Genomic DNA, 17,486 nt, shown 5'->3' with positions numbered 1-17,486 from the left:
GTCGGGCCGGAGCCATCCAGTCCCCCCCGCCCGGCGCCCGCGCTGAGTCACGGGGTCCCGGCGCAGGGGGCGGGGTGGCTCGGCGCGCCCGCCCCCGGGGGCAGCGGGCGGCCCGCCCAGCCGGGAGCCGCGCTCCTCGGCGCCCGCCCCTCCCGCGTCCCCGGGCAGGGAATGTCTTGTTCCCGCCGCTCCCTCGCGGGGGCCAGAGGGCAGGGCGGGCCGGGCGGCGGCCTGCCCTCTCCTCCTCCCCACCTCCTCCCCGCCCAGGTGCGAGCCGGAGCCGCCACCGCGGCCGCCCCTGACTCACGCCGCCCCCGGGCTGGCGGGGCGCCGGGCGGGGGGCGGGGCGGCGGGCGCCCCCTGGCGGCGGGGCGCGGCCGAGCGGTGTCCGCTCCAGGCCGCCCGGCGCCCCTCCGCCGCCTTTCGGACGGAATCTCCCCACCCCCGTTCTGTACATAGCCTCTTCTGTTGGCCCCGTTGAAATCTAGGTTCAGATTGGTAACTACCCAAATCTGCTGCGGTGGGGGTCGGCCCGCCGCCCCCTCCTCGCTGGGTGCTGGACCCCTCGGCCTGGGCTCCGCCTTGCACTTGCCCCTCCTTGGCCTGGTGCCCTCCCCTCCTCAGAAGGGGCAGGTTCAAGGGCCCGGTGCTCTCCCTCCTTAGGCCCCCCCTCCCATGCACCCCGATGCCCGTTTGCACAGCTGCCCAGGTACCCCCATCAGTGGGGAGGGGGTACAGGGAGGGGTAGTGGGACCAGTCCCTGTATCTATTTAAAAAGTGATGATGTAATATATTGGGGTGGGAGGGGAGGTGGGGTGCCCTGGGCCTCATCTTAGCATTTCAGGTGATGGGAAGTCCATGGTCGGGGAGACCTGGGGCCTAGCCTCAGAAAGTGGGGACAGTATGGCCTCCCCTCTCCCCACTTTCGGCTTCCTAGTCAGTGCCTTAGGGGGGGAGGCACTCCCCCCCTCTCCTGTTCCCTTCCCCCACCCCGTCCCCCCACCTCGGGTGTAAGCGACAGGAAGAAATAATAATAATTTAAGATTCACACCTGTGTCCACTTTTGGTTCGTTTATTTGGGGAGTAATGGGGGGGGTGAGAGAGGACCTGAGACGCTGAGGCTGCAGAAGGGGCTGCTTTGGGGACAGCAGGTTTCTGGAGTGGTCTGTGGGGCTCCAGGTTCTTGGGAACACCCACTGGTCATTGGGCTGCAGGCAGGGACTGCTGCGAGTCCTCCCTCTGGGGCGGCTGCTTCTCTTCATCAGAGTCACTAGGGAGGAGAGTCGGGAGGTGCTGATGCGGTGTTTTCCCAGGTGAACACCTGTCTGTTCAGATAGGGCGCCCCGGCTCTCACGGCCCACTCACCACCCCGCCCGTGCTGTAGACATCTTCCGATTTTAGGCTTGATGCCCACGGACACCGGCGCTAGTAAGGGCAGGACCACCTGTGACCATCCCAGAGGCCTCTAAAAGAAAGCTTTGAGCCAGGTGTGGTCCGCACGCTTGGAATCCTAGCATTTGGGAGGCTGAGACGGGAGTTCACAATTCACCCAGAGCCTCAGCTACTACTTAGTGAGGCCCTCTGCAACTCAGTGAGACCCTGTTTCAAAAATAAAAAAGACTGCCAGGCGTGGTGACACATGCTTGTAATCCCTGCTCTTGGGAGGCTGAAACAGGAGGATCACACAGGTTCCAAGCCAGCCTCAGCTACCTAGTGAGGCTCTCAGCAACTTAGTGAGACCTTGTTTTCAAATAAAATATAAAATAGGTCTGGGAATAGAGCCCCTGAGTTCCACCCCCAGTACCACGAAAAAAAAATTTTTTTAAAGACTAAAAAAGAGGGCTGGGGGTGTAGCTTGGAGGTATAGTGACCCTGGGTTTGATCCCCAGTATTGCAAAAAAAAAAAAAAAAAAAAGGTGGGGGTATGTAGCCCGGAGGTAGAATGTTCTGGGTTCCATCCCCTGTATCGCAAAAATAAAATAAAATAAAGCTTTGCCTCCCCTTCAACGGCCGGCTGGGCTCCACAAGACCTCTGCCACCTGTCCCCGCTGGAATGTGCCCACTGGACAATTTTCATCCTTCCAAGCGGAGGCAGCTTAGCCTTCTCAAACCCAGCTGGCCCACAGTATTTTTTTTTTTTTAATTTTGCAAAGCCCCTGGCTGTCACAGCAGCCCCCTCCCTGGCCCCCAGACACCTTGAATCAATCCAGCCAGGATGTCCACTGTGGTCCAGTACAGCCTCCTTCCGGGAGGGCCCATCTGAGTCTCTGACCCTTAACCTCTGTGCCCTCCTAGGCCACAGTGACCTGCACCCTCTGCTCCCGCCCAGGCATTGCCTCTGCTTTGGCCAGGGTTCTTTTTTGTCTTTGCCCACGCTGGGCACCCCAGGCCCGCCGGCTCTCCCTCCTGGGCACCGGCCAGCCCCAACGTCTCAGCAAGATGCCCCACGACAGCATCCCCCACTCACTGAAGATGTCCCAGTCTCCCCTCACCTTGGCCTTTCCCTCCTCTGCCAACGAGAACCACATCGGCAACATGCCAGGGCACAGGGCCGGGTTTTCAGAACCACCTGGGCCTTTACCACTACCTGGAAAGGCTCCCCACGGCCGGTAGTTTGACCTCTGCCACCCACTCCTTGGGGACCTTTGTGCCACTCTCAGCAAGGGCCTGGCCTTCTACTCCACACAGAAAAGCAAAGCCACCAGGCTGGAGCGCGCTGGGCCCTGCTCTGCTCCCACCTCCTGACTCAGCCCTGCTGGACTCCAATCTGTGTCTGCGCATGTGCGTGATGCCAGGGATTGAGCCCAAGGCTTCTACCTCCAAGCTGCAAACCCTGCCCTCTTTATTTTTGGTTTTGAAATACCATGTTGCCAGGTTGCTGAGTCTTGCTACATTGTTGAGGCTGGCCTCAAACCTAGGATCCTCCTGTCTCAGCCCTCCACCCCCACCCCAAGTACTGGGATTACAGGCTTGCGCCATCACACCCTACTTTCCAGATCTTTTTACTTTTTATTTTATTTTATTGGTACTGGTGATCGTACCCAGGGGCATTTTGCCTCTGAGTTACACTCCCCAGCCCTTTATTTATTTATTTTTGTGGTAATGGGATGGAACCCAGGGGCCTTCTGCCTCTGGGCAACACTCCACACGTATTTTATTTATTTTAATTTATTTTATTTTGCGATACTGGGAATGGAATGCAGAGACATTCTACTTCTGAGCAATACCCCCATCCCTGTTTTTTACTCTTTATTTGTGTCTCAGCTAACCATGATCCTCCTGTCTCAGGCTCCCAAAAGGCTGGGATTACGAGTGTGTGTCACCATGCCCAGCTCTTATTTTAATTTTATTTTATTTATTTATTTACTTATTTATTTTTGTGGGTCTGGGGATGGATGCCAGAGGCATTCGACCTTCGAGCTATACCCCCTTCCCTATTTTCTTTCCTTTCTTTGTTTCTTTCTTTCTCTTGAGGTACTGGGGATAGAAAGAGGCATTCTACCTCCGAGATAAACTCCCAGCCCTAGTTTTTATTCTTTACTTGGAAACAGGGGCTCACTGAGTTGCAGAGGGTCTCACTAAGTACCTGAGGCTAGCTGCCAACCTCAATCCTCCTGTCTCAGCCTTCCAATGCTGGGATTACAAGCCACAACCGGCATTTATTCTTTATTTTGAAACAGGGTCTCACTAAGTTGCGGAGGGCCTCACAAAGTAGCCGAAGCTGTCCATGAACCATGATCCTCCGGTCTCAGCCTTCCGAATGCTGGGATTACAAGCGTGCACCACCACGCTCAGCTTCCTATTTTATATTTTATTTGGAAACAGGGTCTCACTAAGTTGCTGAGAGCCTCACTAAGTAGCTGAGGCTGGCTTTGAACATGCACTATCCTCCTGTCTCAGCCTCCTAAATACTGGGATTACAGGTGTGCGCTGCCACGCCCGGCTTTTATTTTTTATTTTGAAACAGGGTCTCATTAAGTTCCTGAGGTTCTCACTAAATTGCTGAGTCTGGTCTTGAATCTGCTATCCTCCTGTTTCAGCCTCCCAAGTACTGGAATTACAGGTTTGTGCCACCCACACCTGGCCTGCTCATCTTCTCCTTACCGTTTCTAAGTCAACAAGCTCAGAGGAGACACCTCCAGCCCAGATCCCTGACCCTCCCACCTGCCCCCTGGGCATCTCCAGCTGGGCGCCCCACACATACTTCACAGGTCTCAACTGGGCCAGTCTTCTTCCCCCAGAGCCTGTTTCTCCACCTGCCCCAACACCTGCTCAGTGCTGAGCATAAATCCCAGGCCTCTTCTGCACCTAGGTCCCAGGCCCTTACTGATTTCTGGACCAAGACAGACTTGCCCAGCCTCTGCCTTGCTTGTAGTTTCCGTGGTGGCGCACGCTTGTAATCCCAGCATTCGGGAGGCTGAGACAGGAGGACCGCAGACAGCCTCAGCTACTACTTAGTGAGGCCCTTTGCAACTCAGTGAGACCCTGTCTCAAAGACTAAAAAATGGGGCTGGGGTGTAGCTCAGAGGTAGATGCCTCTGGGTTCCATTCCCAGTAACACACACACACACACACACACACACACACACACACACACACACACTACACAGCAACATGTCACTTTCCAATCTTTTTTATTATTTTTTTTTTGGCAGGTCTTGGGATGGAACCCAGGGGCTTTCTACCTCCAGGCTACACTCCCAGACCTATTTTCTATTTTATTTGGAAACAGGGTCTCACTAAGTTGCTGAGAGCCTCACTAAGTAGCTGAGGCTGGCTTTGAACCTGTGCGATCCTCCTGTCTCAGCCTCCCAAGTGCGGGGATTACAAGCGTGCACCACCACACCCAGCTTTTTTTTTTTTTTTTTTTTTAACAAGGCCTCACTAAAGTTGCAGAGGGTTTTGCTAAGTTGCTGAGACTGACCTCTAACCTACAATCTCCTGCCTCAGCCTCCCAAGAACTAGGATTCCAGGTGTGCATCACCATGCCTGGCTCTTTTTTTTTTTTTTTTGGAAACAGGGTTTTGCTAAGCTGCAGAAGCTAGCCTCAAACCTGCCATCCTCCTGTCTCAGCCTCCCAAGTACTGGGATTCCAGGCACGTGCCCCTACACCCACCTACTGGGTGCGAACTTCTGCTCGGACTCACCTGGACTCAGAGTTGGAGTCCACGGAGAGTCTTCTGTCCAACACGTCTTGAGTCTGTTTCTGCAGCATTGGCTCCTGCTCGGGGCCCTTCCTCTGAGCTGCAGCCAGCCATAGCCGGGGGCCCTCCTCATCGCTGGAGTCTCTGGAGAAGCCTCCCATCTCAGTGGCCCCAGAAGTCCTTGGGGAACGGTGGCTTCCTCTGCCGCCCCGGGCCCCCCAGGTTCCAGCCTCCCCTGTCACTGAAAACTCACAGCTCCAGGTCCAGGTCCCCCAGGTAGGAGAGGGGAGATGCACACATGGGGCAGGTGTTGTCGAGGAGGCCGAAGCAGGTGGTGCAGTAGAGACCTGGCGAGGCCCGCGGGAAGGGGATCCTGAGCTCCCATGGGCCCCAGGGCTCCCGGTTCCCAGCCCACCCCCACTCCTAGAGGGACTGTCCTGGTCAAGCATCACACCAGGGCACTGCCCCAATACCCCTCATCTGTGAATCCCGGTCATACCCAGGAGGAGAAAAAAAAAGCGCTATGCAAATGAGCACATGCATAGTCATGAGGGGAAGGCTCAAAAGGTGAGGCCGGAGACTAGTTCACCAGGGAAGGACCCTGGTGGTCCATTGTCACAAGCAAATACAGTGAGTCCCAGCAGGGAGAGGCGCCCTTCCGGGGGATGGAGGGGGCTCACCTCTACAGCCTGGGGTGCTACAGTACACAAAGTTCTCCTCGTCCCTGTTGTCTTGGGGCTGCCCACAGCCCAGGCAATGGGCCTGACGCCACTCAGTGTGACTGACAAATGGCCACAGGCATCGGCACCTGTAAGCAAGGGGATGGATGACCCCGACACCCAGCCACTATTATTATTATTATTATTTTTTTTTTTTTTTTTTTTGCGAGTCTGAGGATGGAACCCAGGGGCATTCTACCTCCGAGCTACACCCCAGCCCTATTTTTTATTTTTTATTTTGAAACAGGGTCTCACTGAGTTGCAAAGGGCCTCACTAAGTCGCTGAACCTGTCCTTGAACTGCAATCCTCCTGTCTCAGCCTCCCAAATGCTGGGATTACAAGCATGCCCCACCACGCCCGGCTATTTATTTTACTTTTTTATTTTTTGTGGAACTGGGGATGGAACCCAGGGGCCTTCTACCTCCGGGCTACACCCTCAGTTGCTGAGAGCCTCACTAAGCTGCTGAGGCTGGCTTCGGACCTGTGTGATCCTCCTGACTCAGCCTCCCAAGTACTGGGATTACAAGCGTGCGCCACCACACTCAGCTTCCTTTATTTTGAAACAGGGTCTCATTAAATTGCTGAGAGCCTCACTAAGAAGCTGAGGCTGGCCACGAACCTGCGATCTTCCCGTCTCAGCCTCCTAAATCCTGCTGGGATTACAAGCTCGTGCCACCACGGCCAGCTTCCCAGACCTATTTTTACTGTTTTATTCAGAAACAGGGTCTCACAGGCCGGGTGTGGTGGCGCACACTTGTAATCCCTGTGCTTGGGAGGTGGAGACAGGAGGATCGCGCATGTTCGAAGCCAGCCGCACTGGCTTAAGAGACCCTGTTTCCACATAAAAAAGTATAAAAATAAGGTCTGGGAGTATAGCCCGGAAGTAGAAGGGTTTCCAGGAACCCCAGTACCACAAAAAAAAAAAAAAAAAAAGAAGAAGAAAGAAATGGTGTCTCACTAAGTTGCTAAGGGCCTACACTGCTGAGGCTGGCTTTGAACCTGCGATCCTCCCGTCTCAGCCTCCCATGTACTGGGATTCCAAGGTAGCGCCACCACACCCAGCAGCAGTGATCCGTTTTGACCTCTGGTTCTTTTTCTGCCCACTCTCAGCAGCAGCTCTGTAGGGAAGGGCGTGGCTCACCGGCTGGCCAGCACCTGGAGGACGCTCACGCTCACGGGGCCACGGTCGGCTCCCCGCCGCCTCACTGCTCGCTGCAGGACAGCCTGCAGGTTGGTCCGGCGGCTCAGCAGCGTGTTGTAGAGGTAGGAGATCCTCTCCTGATGAGGAGAGGTGAGGTCGGTGGGCACACTGGACCTGTCTCATCCACTAGGCATGCTCTAGGCATCCAGCACTCTATCTTTCCTTTTGTCTAACTCCTAGGAATTTTCTAGGCTTAGGTTACATGACCCTCCGGAAAGCCTTCTGGACTTCCCCAAGTGAAATTACGCACTCCCCCTCTGGGTTTCTATAACACCTTTTTTCTTTCCTTTTCCTTCTTGGTACTAGGAATGAGCCCAGGGCATTCTACCTCTGAGCTACACCTCCAGCTATACTTTATCATTTAAGACAGGGTCTCACTGAGTTGCTGAGAGTCTCAACCTGTTGCTGAGGCTGTTCTTAAACCTATGATCCTCCTGTCTTATCCTCCCAAGTACTGGAATTACAAGCATGCACCACCACGCCTTGCTCTTAGCAATTGATTCTTTCCTTAATATGAGTTTCCTTAAGGCCAGGTGTGGTGAAGCATGCTTGTAATCCCAGTACTTGGGAGGCTGAGACAGGAGGATCACAGGTTCTAGCCCAGCCTCAGTAACTTAACAAGCCTTTCAGCAGCCTAGGGAATTCACGTTTCAAAATAAAAAAGTAGCTCCGATGTGATGGCGCACACTAGTAAGCCCAGCATTTGGGAAGCTGAGATGGGAGGATTGCAGGGATCACAGGTTCAAAGCCAGCCTCAGCTGCTTGGTGAGGCCCTCTGCAACTTAGACCCTGTTCTGAAATAAAGAATAAAAAAATAGGGCTAGGGTGTAGCTTGGTGGTAGAATGCCCTTGGGTCCCATCCCAGTACCACAAAATAAATAAATAAAATTTAAAAAAGAATTAAAAAAATAGGGCTGGAGGTGTAGCTCAGAGGTAGAATGCCCCTGGGTCCCATCCTAGTACCACAAAATAAATAAATAAATAAATTAATTAATTAATTAAAAAATAGGGCTGGGGGTGTAGCTCAGAGGTAAAATGTCCCTGGGTCTCATCCCCAGTACCACAAAAAATAAAAATAAAAAACCAGTGGAGGCCCACTCTATGTCAGGAAACCCTGCCCCCCGGAGGTACCTTTCCCTATCATGGATATAGCGAGCTGGCTTTGGAATTCAACCCAAAGACCCTGCAGAGAGGTAGGTCATGGCAGCCACTATGCCCCTCACCTGCTCCCGGGACGGGTAGTAGGAGGCACAGATTACCCTCCGCAGCCGGCTGATATAGCTGCCGAACAGGGTGACGAAACAGCACAGGCCGTACATGGTACCTGGGGGCGAGCGGCACTGAGCGCTGCTGGGCACCAGGCGCCCCGGCCCCGGCCTCTGCCCTCCGCCCCGGGCCCTGGGCATGGCGGGTACCGATGACCACGTAGCCGGTGGCCTCCGGCTCGGAGGGGCGCAGGAGGCAGCGCCGGGACAGGATGCTGATGTTGCCTTGCTGGAGGACATCAAACGCCGACACCAGGTCGCGGTAAATGCTCCCCGTGTAGCCCGTCCCTTCCACGGTTATGGACACTAACACGGGGCCTGCCGCAGGAGGGTGAGGGCCACGCGTGACCGATGGCATGCAGAGGGCACACAGGCTGTGCGGTGGAGCCTGTGGCTCACAGTGACGGCTGGATACCCTCAAGGTCCCCAAGGCCTGACCCCAGTCCCAGTCCTGGGACTGGTTCCATAATGGGTGGGTGGCGCTGGTGTCTGGTCGTCTCCCCCGGTCCACCAGATCTAAGATGGCCCTACTGGTGAGTAAGCAAGGTCGGCTGGCCTACCCCACATGCATGGGGTGTTTGTTCACTAACCTTAGCCTCTTCCCATAAAACAGCTCTGACCCTCACCCCCATCCCTGTTATTTTTCTTTCTTTTGTAGCATTGAGGATTGAACCCAGGGGCAGTCTACCTCCAAGCTACACACACCCCAGCCCTCTTTTTTACTATTTATTTTTTGAAGCAGGGTCTCATTGAGTTGCAGAGGGCCTCACTAAATAGCTGAGGCTGTCTGGGAACCATGATCCTTCTGTCTCAGCCTCCCAAATTAAGGGATTACAAGCCTGCGCCACCACGCCCAGCTTTTTTTTTTTTTTTTTTTGGCGGTACTGGGGATTTGGGGATGGAACCCAGGAGCATTCCAGAATACCTCCAGGCTACACCCCAGCCCCATATTTTATTCTTTATTTTGAAACAGGGTCTCACTGAGTTGCAAAGGGCCTCACTAAGTAGCTGAGGCTCCCCGCGAACCATGATCCTCCTGTCTCAGCCTCCCGAATGCTGGGATTACAAGCATGCGCCACCACGCCTGGCTGTATTTATTTATTTGATGCTAGAGATTTAACCTAAGGTGTATTCTACCTTTGAGCTAGATTCCAGCCCTCCTTTTTTATTTGGAAACAGGGCCTCACTAAGTTGCTTAGGCTGCCTGGAACCTGCCATCCTCCTGTCTCGGCCTCCCAAGTACTGGGATTAAAAGCGTGCGCCACTACAAACCGGGCTTGGAACTTTGGCTCACCCTGTTACGCCATGACTTTGCCCTGGATACAGGTGCAAGTAGGCAAAGGTTAGGGCCGGGAGAGGGGACATCAAGTGGGTTCCAGGACAGACGGCCGAGGGAGAGGAGGCGGGATGGGCACCCCGGGGCGGAGGTGCGGACACTCACTGCGGGCCACGATCTCTCCCTGCAGCTGGTACCGGGCCAGGTCCAGCACCCAGAAGACCGCATAGTCCAGGATGACCAGGAGCAGCACAAGGACCAGGTGGCGAATGAGGCTGAAGAGCTCCAGTGTGTAAAAAATCTGCTCCCACTGGGACAGGAAGATGGAGCCTAGGGGGCCGGGGGGGTCAGGAGGATGCGCCCCAGTTCTCCCGCCACCAGGCCCAGAGCCAGGAAGGCTCCTGCCCCAGCAGACCCAGGCCTGTTTGCTCATCTGGGGGCTGGGCAAGGGCAAGAGATTTATCTGTACGTTTGTTCACTTGTGCTAGAGATTGAATATAGGGCATTTATCGCTGAGTGACCCCTTTTAAGTTTGGAAACGGGCTCTCACTAAGTTGCCGAGGCTGGCTTCAGATCTGTGACCTTTAGCTCACTATTATGTTATGACTTTGACCTGGATACAGGATAATAAGTATCCTGTTTCAGCCTCCCAAGTACTGGAATTACAGGCATGTGCCACCATGTTAGCTGACTTACTTTTTGCAGTACTAGGAATCGAACCCACTCAGCTACACTCGCAGCCCTTTTTATATTTATTTATTTATTTATTTTTGTGGGTCTGGAGATGAAACCCAGGGGCATTTGACCTCCGAGCCACACCCCCCACCCTATTTTTTATTCTTTATTTTGAAACAGGGTCTCACTGAGTTGTAGAGGGCCTCACTAAGTAGCTGAGGCTGTCTGCGAACCATGATCCTCGGGTCTCAGCCTCCCGAATGCTGGGATTACAAGCCTGAGCCACCACGGCTGGCATCGTCGTCGTCATTATTATTATTATTGTTATTATTATTATTGCTATTTTGTAGTACTAGGGATTGAACCCAGGGGAATTCTACCTCCAAGCTATACCCTCAGCCCTATTTATTTATTTATTCATTTTATTTTATGTGTGTGTGTGGTCCTGGGGATAGAACCCAGGGGCCTTCTACCTCCGGGCTATACTCCCAGACCTATTTTATATTTTGATTGGAAACGGTCTCACTAAGTTGCTGAGCAGGAGCCTCCTGTCTCAGCCTTCAAAATACTGGGATTACAAGTGTGCGCCACCACACCCAGCTTATTCTTTATTTTTCCCATGGAAAAGATCATATTAGCACTTTCTCACCTGTGTGTGTGTGTGTGTGTGTGTGTGTGTGTGTGTGTCTGTTACTGGAGATGAAACCCAGGGGCATTCTACCTCTATGCTACATTCCAACCCTATTTTTTATTTTTTATTTTGAAACAGGGTCTCACTGATTTGCAAAGGCCCTAAGTAGTAGCTGAGGCTGTCGGGGAACCGCGATCCTCCTGCCTCAGCCTCCCAAGTACTGGTATTACAGGCGTGCATCGCCCCTGGGTGAGCTCTCCTCCTTTGGTCTTGCTCCGCGTCCATCCTGAGCCCCGTCCGTCCATGGCGGGGCCTCGGGGTTGGGGCAGCCCTGGCCTCTCTCGGAGCCCTTCTCTCCTGCCCACAGGGCCCTCACCTGGCTGGATGTAGCGCTGGGCCTCGTGAGCGCTGAGCGGTAGCACCGTGGCCAGGCCCGCCTTGGCGCGGGCAGCCTCCAGGCGCAGGAAGCGGCTGGTGATGTAGATGTTGTCAAAATCATCCCAGCTCAGGTAACCGTAGCGGTAAAACAGGGCTCTGGCGGGTGGAGTTCAAGGCAGCCCCTCAGCACCCCAGAACGGACCTGATGGGAGTCCCCTGCCCCCCCACAGCCTCCCAGGATGACGGGGCTGGCCCCGCGCCCCGTAGCGGCCCCTCACTGGAGGTACAGGAGCGTCAGCAGCACAGGCGTGGTGTAGCCCATCAGCGCCAGGACCTCCCGGGCGCGGTGCAGCTTCATGCTGACGGCCTCCTGCAGGTCCAGCGCCACCTGGGATAGGCTCCGGGAGGCGTTGAGGTCCACAGAGAAGTGGTGGGTGGCGGTCATGTTGAACTCGAACTCCTGACGCACCCTGTTGATCAGCTTCACCACGGCTGCGCCAGCAAGACCAGGAGAGACATTATTAGCAGCGACACTCAGCGGGGGTGGGGGGGCAGAGCTCCCATGCCCCCTTGGGTCTGGGCCAGCAGTGGACTGGGAAGGAGAGGAAGCCGCCCCCCAGAGCGTGCTCGGCACCCCACATTACGCCGGGCACCCAACTGATAATAAATGACTTCCAGGACCTGAGCCTGGGGCGGGAGACCTACGCCCCTCCCACCCTGCTCTGTCTGACCGTGGCAGGCCTCTATCGAGGTGTTGCCCTGGGCCCCCTCTCGAGGGCCCCTCCTGCTCTGGCATCCTCAGGGGTGGGCTGGGGCAGGGGGTCACTCACGGATGCCGATGGTCTGGCGCAAGAAGGGCTGGATGTACTGGGGGATGACGCAGAAGACCTGGACCACTGACAGCCAGAGACTGCTGAGCCTCGGGGCACGCCTCCTGCCTCCCCCGGAGACCCTCTTGTCATAGAGCCTCCAAGACTTCTTGTCTTCTATTTTTTTGGTGATGGTGGTACTGAAAATTGAACTCAGGGGTATTCTACCTCTGAGCTACAACCCCAGCCCTATTTTTATTTTTATTTTAATAGAGTCCCTTCAGGTTGATGGGTCTCACAATTTGCAGAGCCTGGCCTGGAATCTGCCATCCTCTTGTCTCAGCCTCCCAAGTATGGGATTACAGGCATGCACCAACATGCCGCACGGGCCTGCTCTCTTTCGACTGGCCTCTACGTTTTGCTTAAAACTTTTTAGCCAGCCGGGTGTGGTGGTGCACACTTGTTATCCCAGGATTTGGGAAGCTGAGAAAGGAGGATTGTGGTTCGTGGCCAGCCTCAGCCACTTAGGCCCTCTGCAACTTAGTGAGACACTGTCTCAAAATAAAGAATAAAAACTAGGGCTGGGGGGTGTAGCTCAAAGGTAAAATGCCCCTGGGTTCCATCCCCAAAACTGCCAAAAACAAAACAAAACAAAACAAAACTCCTTTTAGCCGCCTGGTGTGGTGGCACACACCTGTAATCCCAGTGCTTGGGAGGCAGAGACAGGAGATCACAGGTTCAAGAACAGCCTCAGCAAGTAGTGAGACTCTCATCAACCTAAAGATACCCTGTTTCAAAATAAAAATAGGCCGGGCGTGGTGGCGCACGCTTGTAATCCCCGCGCTTGGGAGGCAGAGACAGGAGGATCGCGCAGGTTCGAAGCCAGCCGCGCGCGCTGGTTTAGGAGACCCTGTTTCCAAATAAAAATGTAAAAATAGGTCTGGGAGTATAGCCTGGAGGTAGAAGGGCTTCCAGAAACCCCAGTACCACCAAAATAAATAAATAAAATAAAAAATAGGACTGAGGGTGTAGCTCAGAGGTAGAGCATACTTGGATTCAACCCCAGGTACCTCAGCATCTCTCTTGTCCTCCCTCAAGGTTGGTCCCTTGCTATCGTCCACTCCCATACCGAGCCCAGCATCCTTAGGGGTTGCTCCGTGCTGGTCTCCTGGGTCCCCCCTCCAGCCTATCCTCAGGTCTCCCCATGGCCCCCCATCGCCCGGTGCCTCCGCCCTGCCTGGGAGCCCGGGCCGCTCACAGCTGGCAAGTCCGCAGAGCGCCAGTTTGATGGGCATGAGGACGTAGCACAGATGGTAGGCCTGCGGTATGGCCCGCATGCAGTCGTCCTTGGCGCCGTCGAACACCCGCGCACACTTCTGGTAGGGGTTGCCCAGCTCCGCGTTGCACACATCACCAATGTGCAGAAGCCAGTACCACACGTTCCGCAGGGTCCTGGCTGGGGACAGTTGTGGGGCTGGTAAAGGGGCGGGGGTCCCAGCGCCTCTCTCAGGGGGCTCAGGGAGCCCGGCGTGGTGGCGCATGCTTGTAAACCCAGCATTCGGGAGGCTGAGACGGGAGGATCGCAATTCGCGGGCAGCCTCGGCTACTTAGTGAGGCCCTTTGTAACTCAGTGAGACCCTGTTTCAAAATAAAGGACAAAAAATAGGGCTGAATCAGACATGGTGGCACACACTTGTAATCCCAGCATTTGGGAGGCTGAGACAGGAAGATTGAGGTTCGCGGACAGCATCAGCTACTTAGCGAGGCCCTCTGCAACTCAGTGAGACCCTGTTTCAAAATAAAGAATAAAAATAGGGCTGGGGGTGTAGCTCGGAGGTCAAATGCCTCTGGGTTCCATCCCCAGTACTGAAACAACAAAAATACCTCAGGGCCCCCCAACTCAATCTAAGGCTGGAGAAGGACCTGCTGTGTGTGCTCAGGGGTTAGTGCTCAGTACCCCTCAGCCCCCCTCGGGCCTGCACAGGAGCAAAGTAAAACCCCTGGATGCAATCTGACCTCCAAGAACAGCCTCGACATACTCACCCACATGTTTGACACCATCCATGATCGACCGAAAGAACTTGCGGATCCGGTCAGCTACAGCTTTGGCCCTCTGGGCAATATCTTTAATCTTGTTCAGGGCACCTGAGGGGAAGCGGGCAGGGGCACTGTGGGGTCTCCTCCTCCAGAAGCCATCGCCCCTGGGGTAGGGAGTGGAGAAGGGGCTGCAACCCCAGAAGTGGGAGTCTGCACGCCTGGTTCTGGGAGATGGTTCATTCAGCCATGAAGGAGGCCAGATAGCAAAGGTAAGGAGCTTGGGCCAGGGCCTGGCATGGTGGCACACACTTGTAGTCCCAGTATGTGGGAGGCTGAAACAGGAGGATCCCAGGCTTGAGGCCAGCCTTGGCAACTTAGCGAGGCTCTCAAAAACTTAGTGACACCCTCTTTCCAAATTAAAAATAAAATAGATGCCAGACATGGTGGCGCAGGCTTGTAATCCCCGCACTTGAGAGGCTGAGACAGGAGGATCGCACAGGTTCGAAGCCAGCCTCAGCTACTTAGTGAGGCTCTCAGCAACTTTAGCGAGACCCTGTTTCCAAATAAAATATAAAGTAGGTCTGGGAGTGTAGCCCAGAGGTAGGAGGCCTCTGGGTTCCATCCCTAGAACCACAAAAATAAATAAATAAATATAAAAAATAAAAATAAATAGGCCGGGAGTAATCCCAGGCTGAGGTGGGACGATGGAAGATTTGAGGACAGCCTCAAGAAGTAGTGATAGTTTCATCAACCTAGTGAGACTTTGTTTCAAAATAAAGAAAAAAAAGAGGGCAGGGGAGCCCGGCGTGGTGGCGCACGCTTGTAATCCCTGCTCTTGGGAAGCCGGAAACAGAAGGATCGCGCAGGTTCGAAGCCAGCCGTGCTGGCTTAAGAGACCCTGTTTCCAAAAATAAAAAATAGGTCTGGGAGTGTAGCCCGGAGGTAGAAGGGCTTCCAGGAACCCCAGTACCACCAAAATAAATAAATAAATAAATAAATAAATAAATAAATAATAGAGCAAGGATGTAGCTTGGAGGTCAAATGCCCCTGGGTTCCATCCCCAAACCCGCAAAAGAAAGAAAGAAAGAAAAGATTTAGGGCTGGGGGTATAGTTTGGTGATAGAATGTCCCTGGGTTCCATCCCAGTACTGCAAAAATAAATAAATAAACAAACAAACAAACAAATAAAATAGGACTGGGGGTGTACCTCAGAGGTAGAGTGCCTCTGGGTTTCATCCTCAGTACCACATAAACATTAAAAAAAAAATAAAGCTGGTGATCGAGCTTAGGTGTAAATTGTCCCTGGGTTCAATTCCCAGTACCAAAAATTAATTAACTAACTAAAATAAAAACTAATAGCTGGGCGTGGTGGCGCACGCTTGTAATCCCAGCATTCGGGAGGCTGAGACAGGAGGATCAGGGTTTGTGGTCAGCCTCAGCTACTCAGTGAGGCCCTGTTTCAAAATAAAGAATAAAAACTAGGGCTGGGGGTGTAGTTCAGAGGTAGAATGCCCCTGGGTTCCATCCCTAGTACCACAAAAATAAATAAATACATAAATAAATATAAAAATAAAATAGGACTGGGGATATAGCTCAGAGGTAGAGTACCCCTGGGTTCCATCCTCAGTACTACACACACACACACACACACACACACACACACACACACACACACACACAAATAGAGCTGGTGGTCTAGCTCAGGGGTAGAATGCCCCTGGGTTCAATCCCAGTACCACAAATTAATTAAAATAAAGCCGGGCGTGGTGGCGCACGCTTATAATCCCCGCGCTTGGGAGGCAGAGACAGGAGGATCACACAGGTTCGAAGCCAGCCTCAGCTACTTAGTGAGGCTCTCAGCAACTTAGTGAGACCCTGTTTCCAAATAAAATATAAAAAAGGTCTGGGAGTATAGCCCGGAGGTAGGAAGCCTCTGGGCTCCACCCCAGTATCACCAAAAGTAATAATAAATAAATAAATAAATAAATAAATAAATAAATAAATAAAATAAAAACTAGCCAGGCATGGTGGTGCACACTTGTAATCCCAGCATTCGGGAGGCTGAGACTGGAGGATCGTGGTTCTCGGACAGCCTCAGCTACTTAGTGAGGCCCTGTGCAACTCAGTGAGACCCTGTTTCAAGTTAAAGAATAAAAATAGGGCATGGGGTGTAGCTCAGAGATCGAATGCCCCTGGGTTCCATCCCCAGACATGCAAATAAAATAAAATAAAACTTAAAAAGGGTTGGGGGGTATAGCTTGGAGGTAGGATGCCCTGGATCCAATTGCTGATATTAAAAAGGGATTAAAACAAAAAAAGTGGGGTTGGATGGACTCAGAAGTCCCTTTCCAGCCCAAAGGCTGCAGATGAGCTGGTGGTACCAGCCTAGAGGAAGGGGCTGGAGGCAGTCTGCGGTGCTTACTGACAAGCGGCTGCTTGGCCCGCTGCAGCACCTCGGCTGTCTGGTTGAGGGCCAGCTCGGCCCCACAGGCCACGGCCTCGCTGGCCCTGGTGAAGTTGCGCAGGGTGTTGGCACAGGGCCCCTGCAGCACCAAGCCAAAAGCAGCCAGCAGCAGCAGCGTCTGTCCCTGCCCTGGGGAGACAGCGCCATGATGGCGAGGATCCCAGCCCAGCGGAGCAGCGAGCCCCTTCCAGAGGCTGCAGCCCTCCGCCCCGCCTCGGGCGCCCCGGCTCACTTGAGAAGGCCTGGGGCAGCGTCAGGAAGACTGTGGCTCGCACCTGGCGGGAGAAGCCCATGCCCAGGCTGAGGAAGGCGGCCAGGGTGACGGTGCCCACCAGGCAGCCCCAGGGGCTGTGGCCCTCCACCAGGAGCTCCAGGAGCCCGAAGGCCGTGGCCAAGGACAAGCCCAGGACAAAGCCGCTGACACTGCGGACCACGGCCCGCGCCATGCTGGGCTCCTCCTGCCCCTTGGGCTGTGCAGCTCCCAGCAGGGCCTGGGCCATGGCTGCTGGGACCAATGCCTGCCTGTGTCTGGGAGACACCCTCCTGAGCCCGGAATTCCTCGCCTGGTTCTCAGGTTCTGGAGCGCTTACTTGTATTGTGTGTCTTGGAACTCCATGTCTCAGAGCCCAGGGATTAGAAGACAGATCTCAGGTGTGGGCAGAGGGGACAGCAGACCCTCACTTCACTCACAAGGACCTCCGGTCCCAGAAGTCCCCGAGGAGACTTCTGAGACAAGGGGGGGGGGGATTCCTGAGAAGCACTTCTGAAGGTCAAACAGTATTAGAAGCCAGTCAAAGGCCAAAGAAGGGTCCACCCCACACCAGTGAGAGCACGCCAGTTACCTCTCCTCCAGGGCCCCCCAGCTCCCATCTTGGGGTCCCAGCCT

The 17,486-nt window shown here is 54.2% G+C and overlaps 1 protein-coding gene across 1 annotated transcript; it reads right to left on the bottom strand.

The window, feature by feature from the left end:
• Positions 1–47: 47 nt before the first annotated feature.
• DCST2 (DC-STAMP domain containing 2) lies at positions 48–17,100 on the bottom strand (the record flags this gene model as incomplete). The annotated part of the gene is made up of 17 exons (XM_080691581.1): positions 48–616; positions 1,366–1,425; positions 2,493–2,509; positions 5,148–5,288; positions 5,398–5,491; positions 5,825–5,952; positions 7,006–7,142; positions 8,289–8,389; positions 8,481–8,648; positions 9,772–9,936; positions 11,289–11,446; positions 11,569–11,782; positions 12,121–12,186; positions 13,358–13,555; positions 14,143–14,244; positions 16,559–16,729; positions 16,833–17,100. The coding sequence occupies 17 exons, from the start codon at positions 17,098–17,100 to the stop codon at positions 48–50; spliced, it is 2,757 nt and encodes a 918-aa protein (XP_080547707.1).
• Between the last annotated feature and the right edge of the window lie 386 nt (positions 17,101–17,486).

The sequence above is a fragment of the Muscardinus avellanarius genome (genome assembly GCF_963383645.1).
Source record: "Muscardinus avellanarius genome assembly, chromosome: 3".
NCBI lineage: Eukaryota > Metazoa > Chordata > Mammalia > Rodentia > Gliridae > Muscardinus > Muscardinus avellanarius.
The sequence above is the reverse complement of the archived record's forward strand: the minus strand, read 5'-3'. Positions and strand labels throughout refer to the sequence as shown.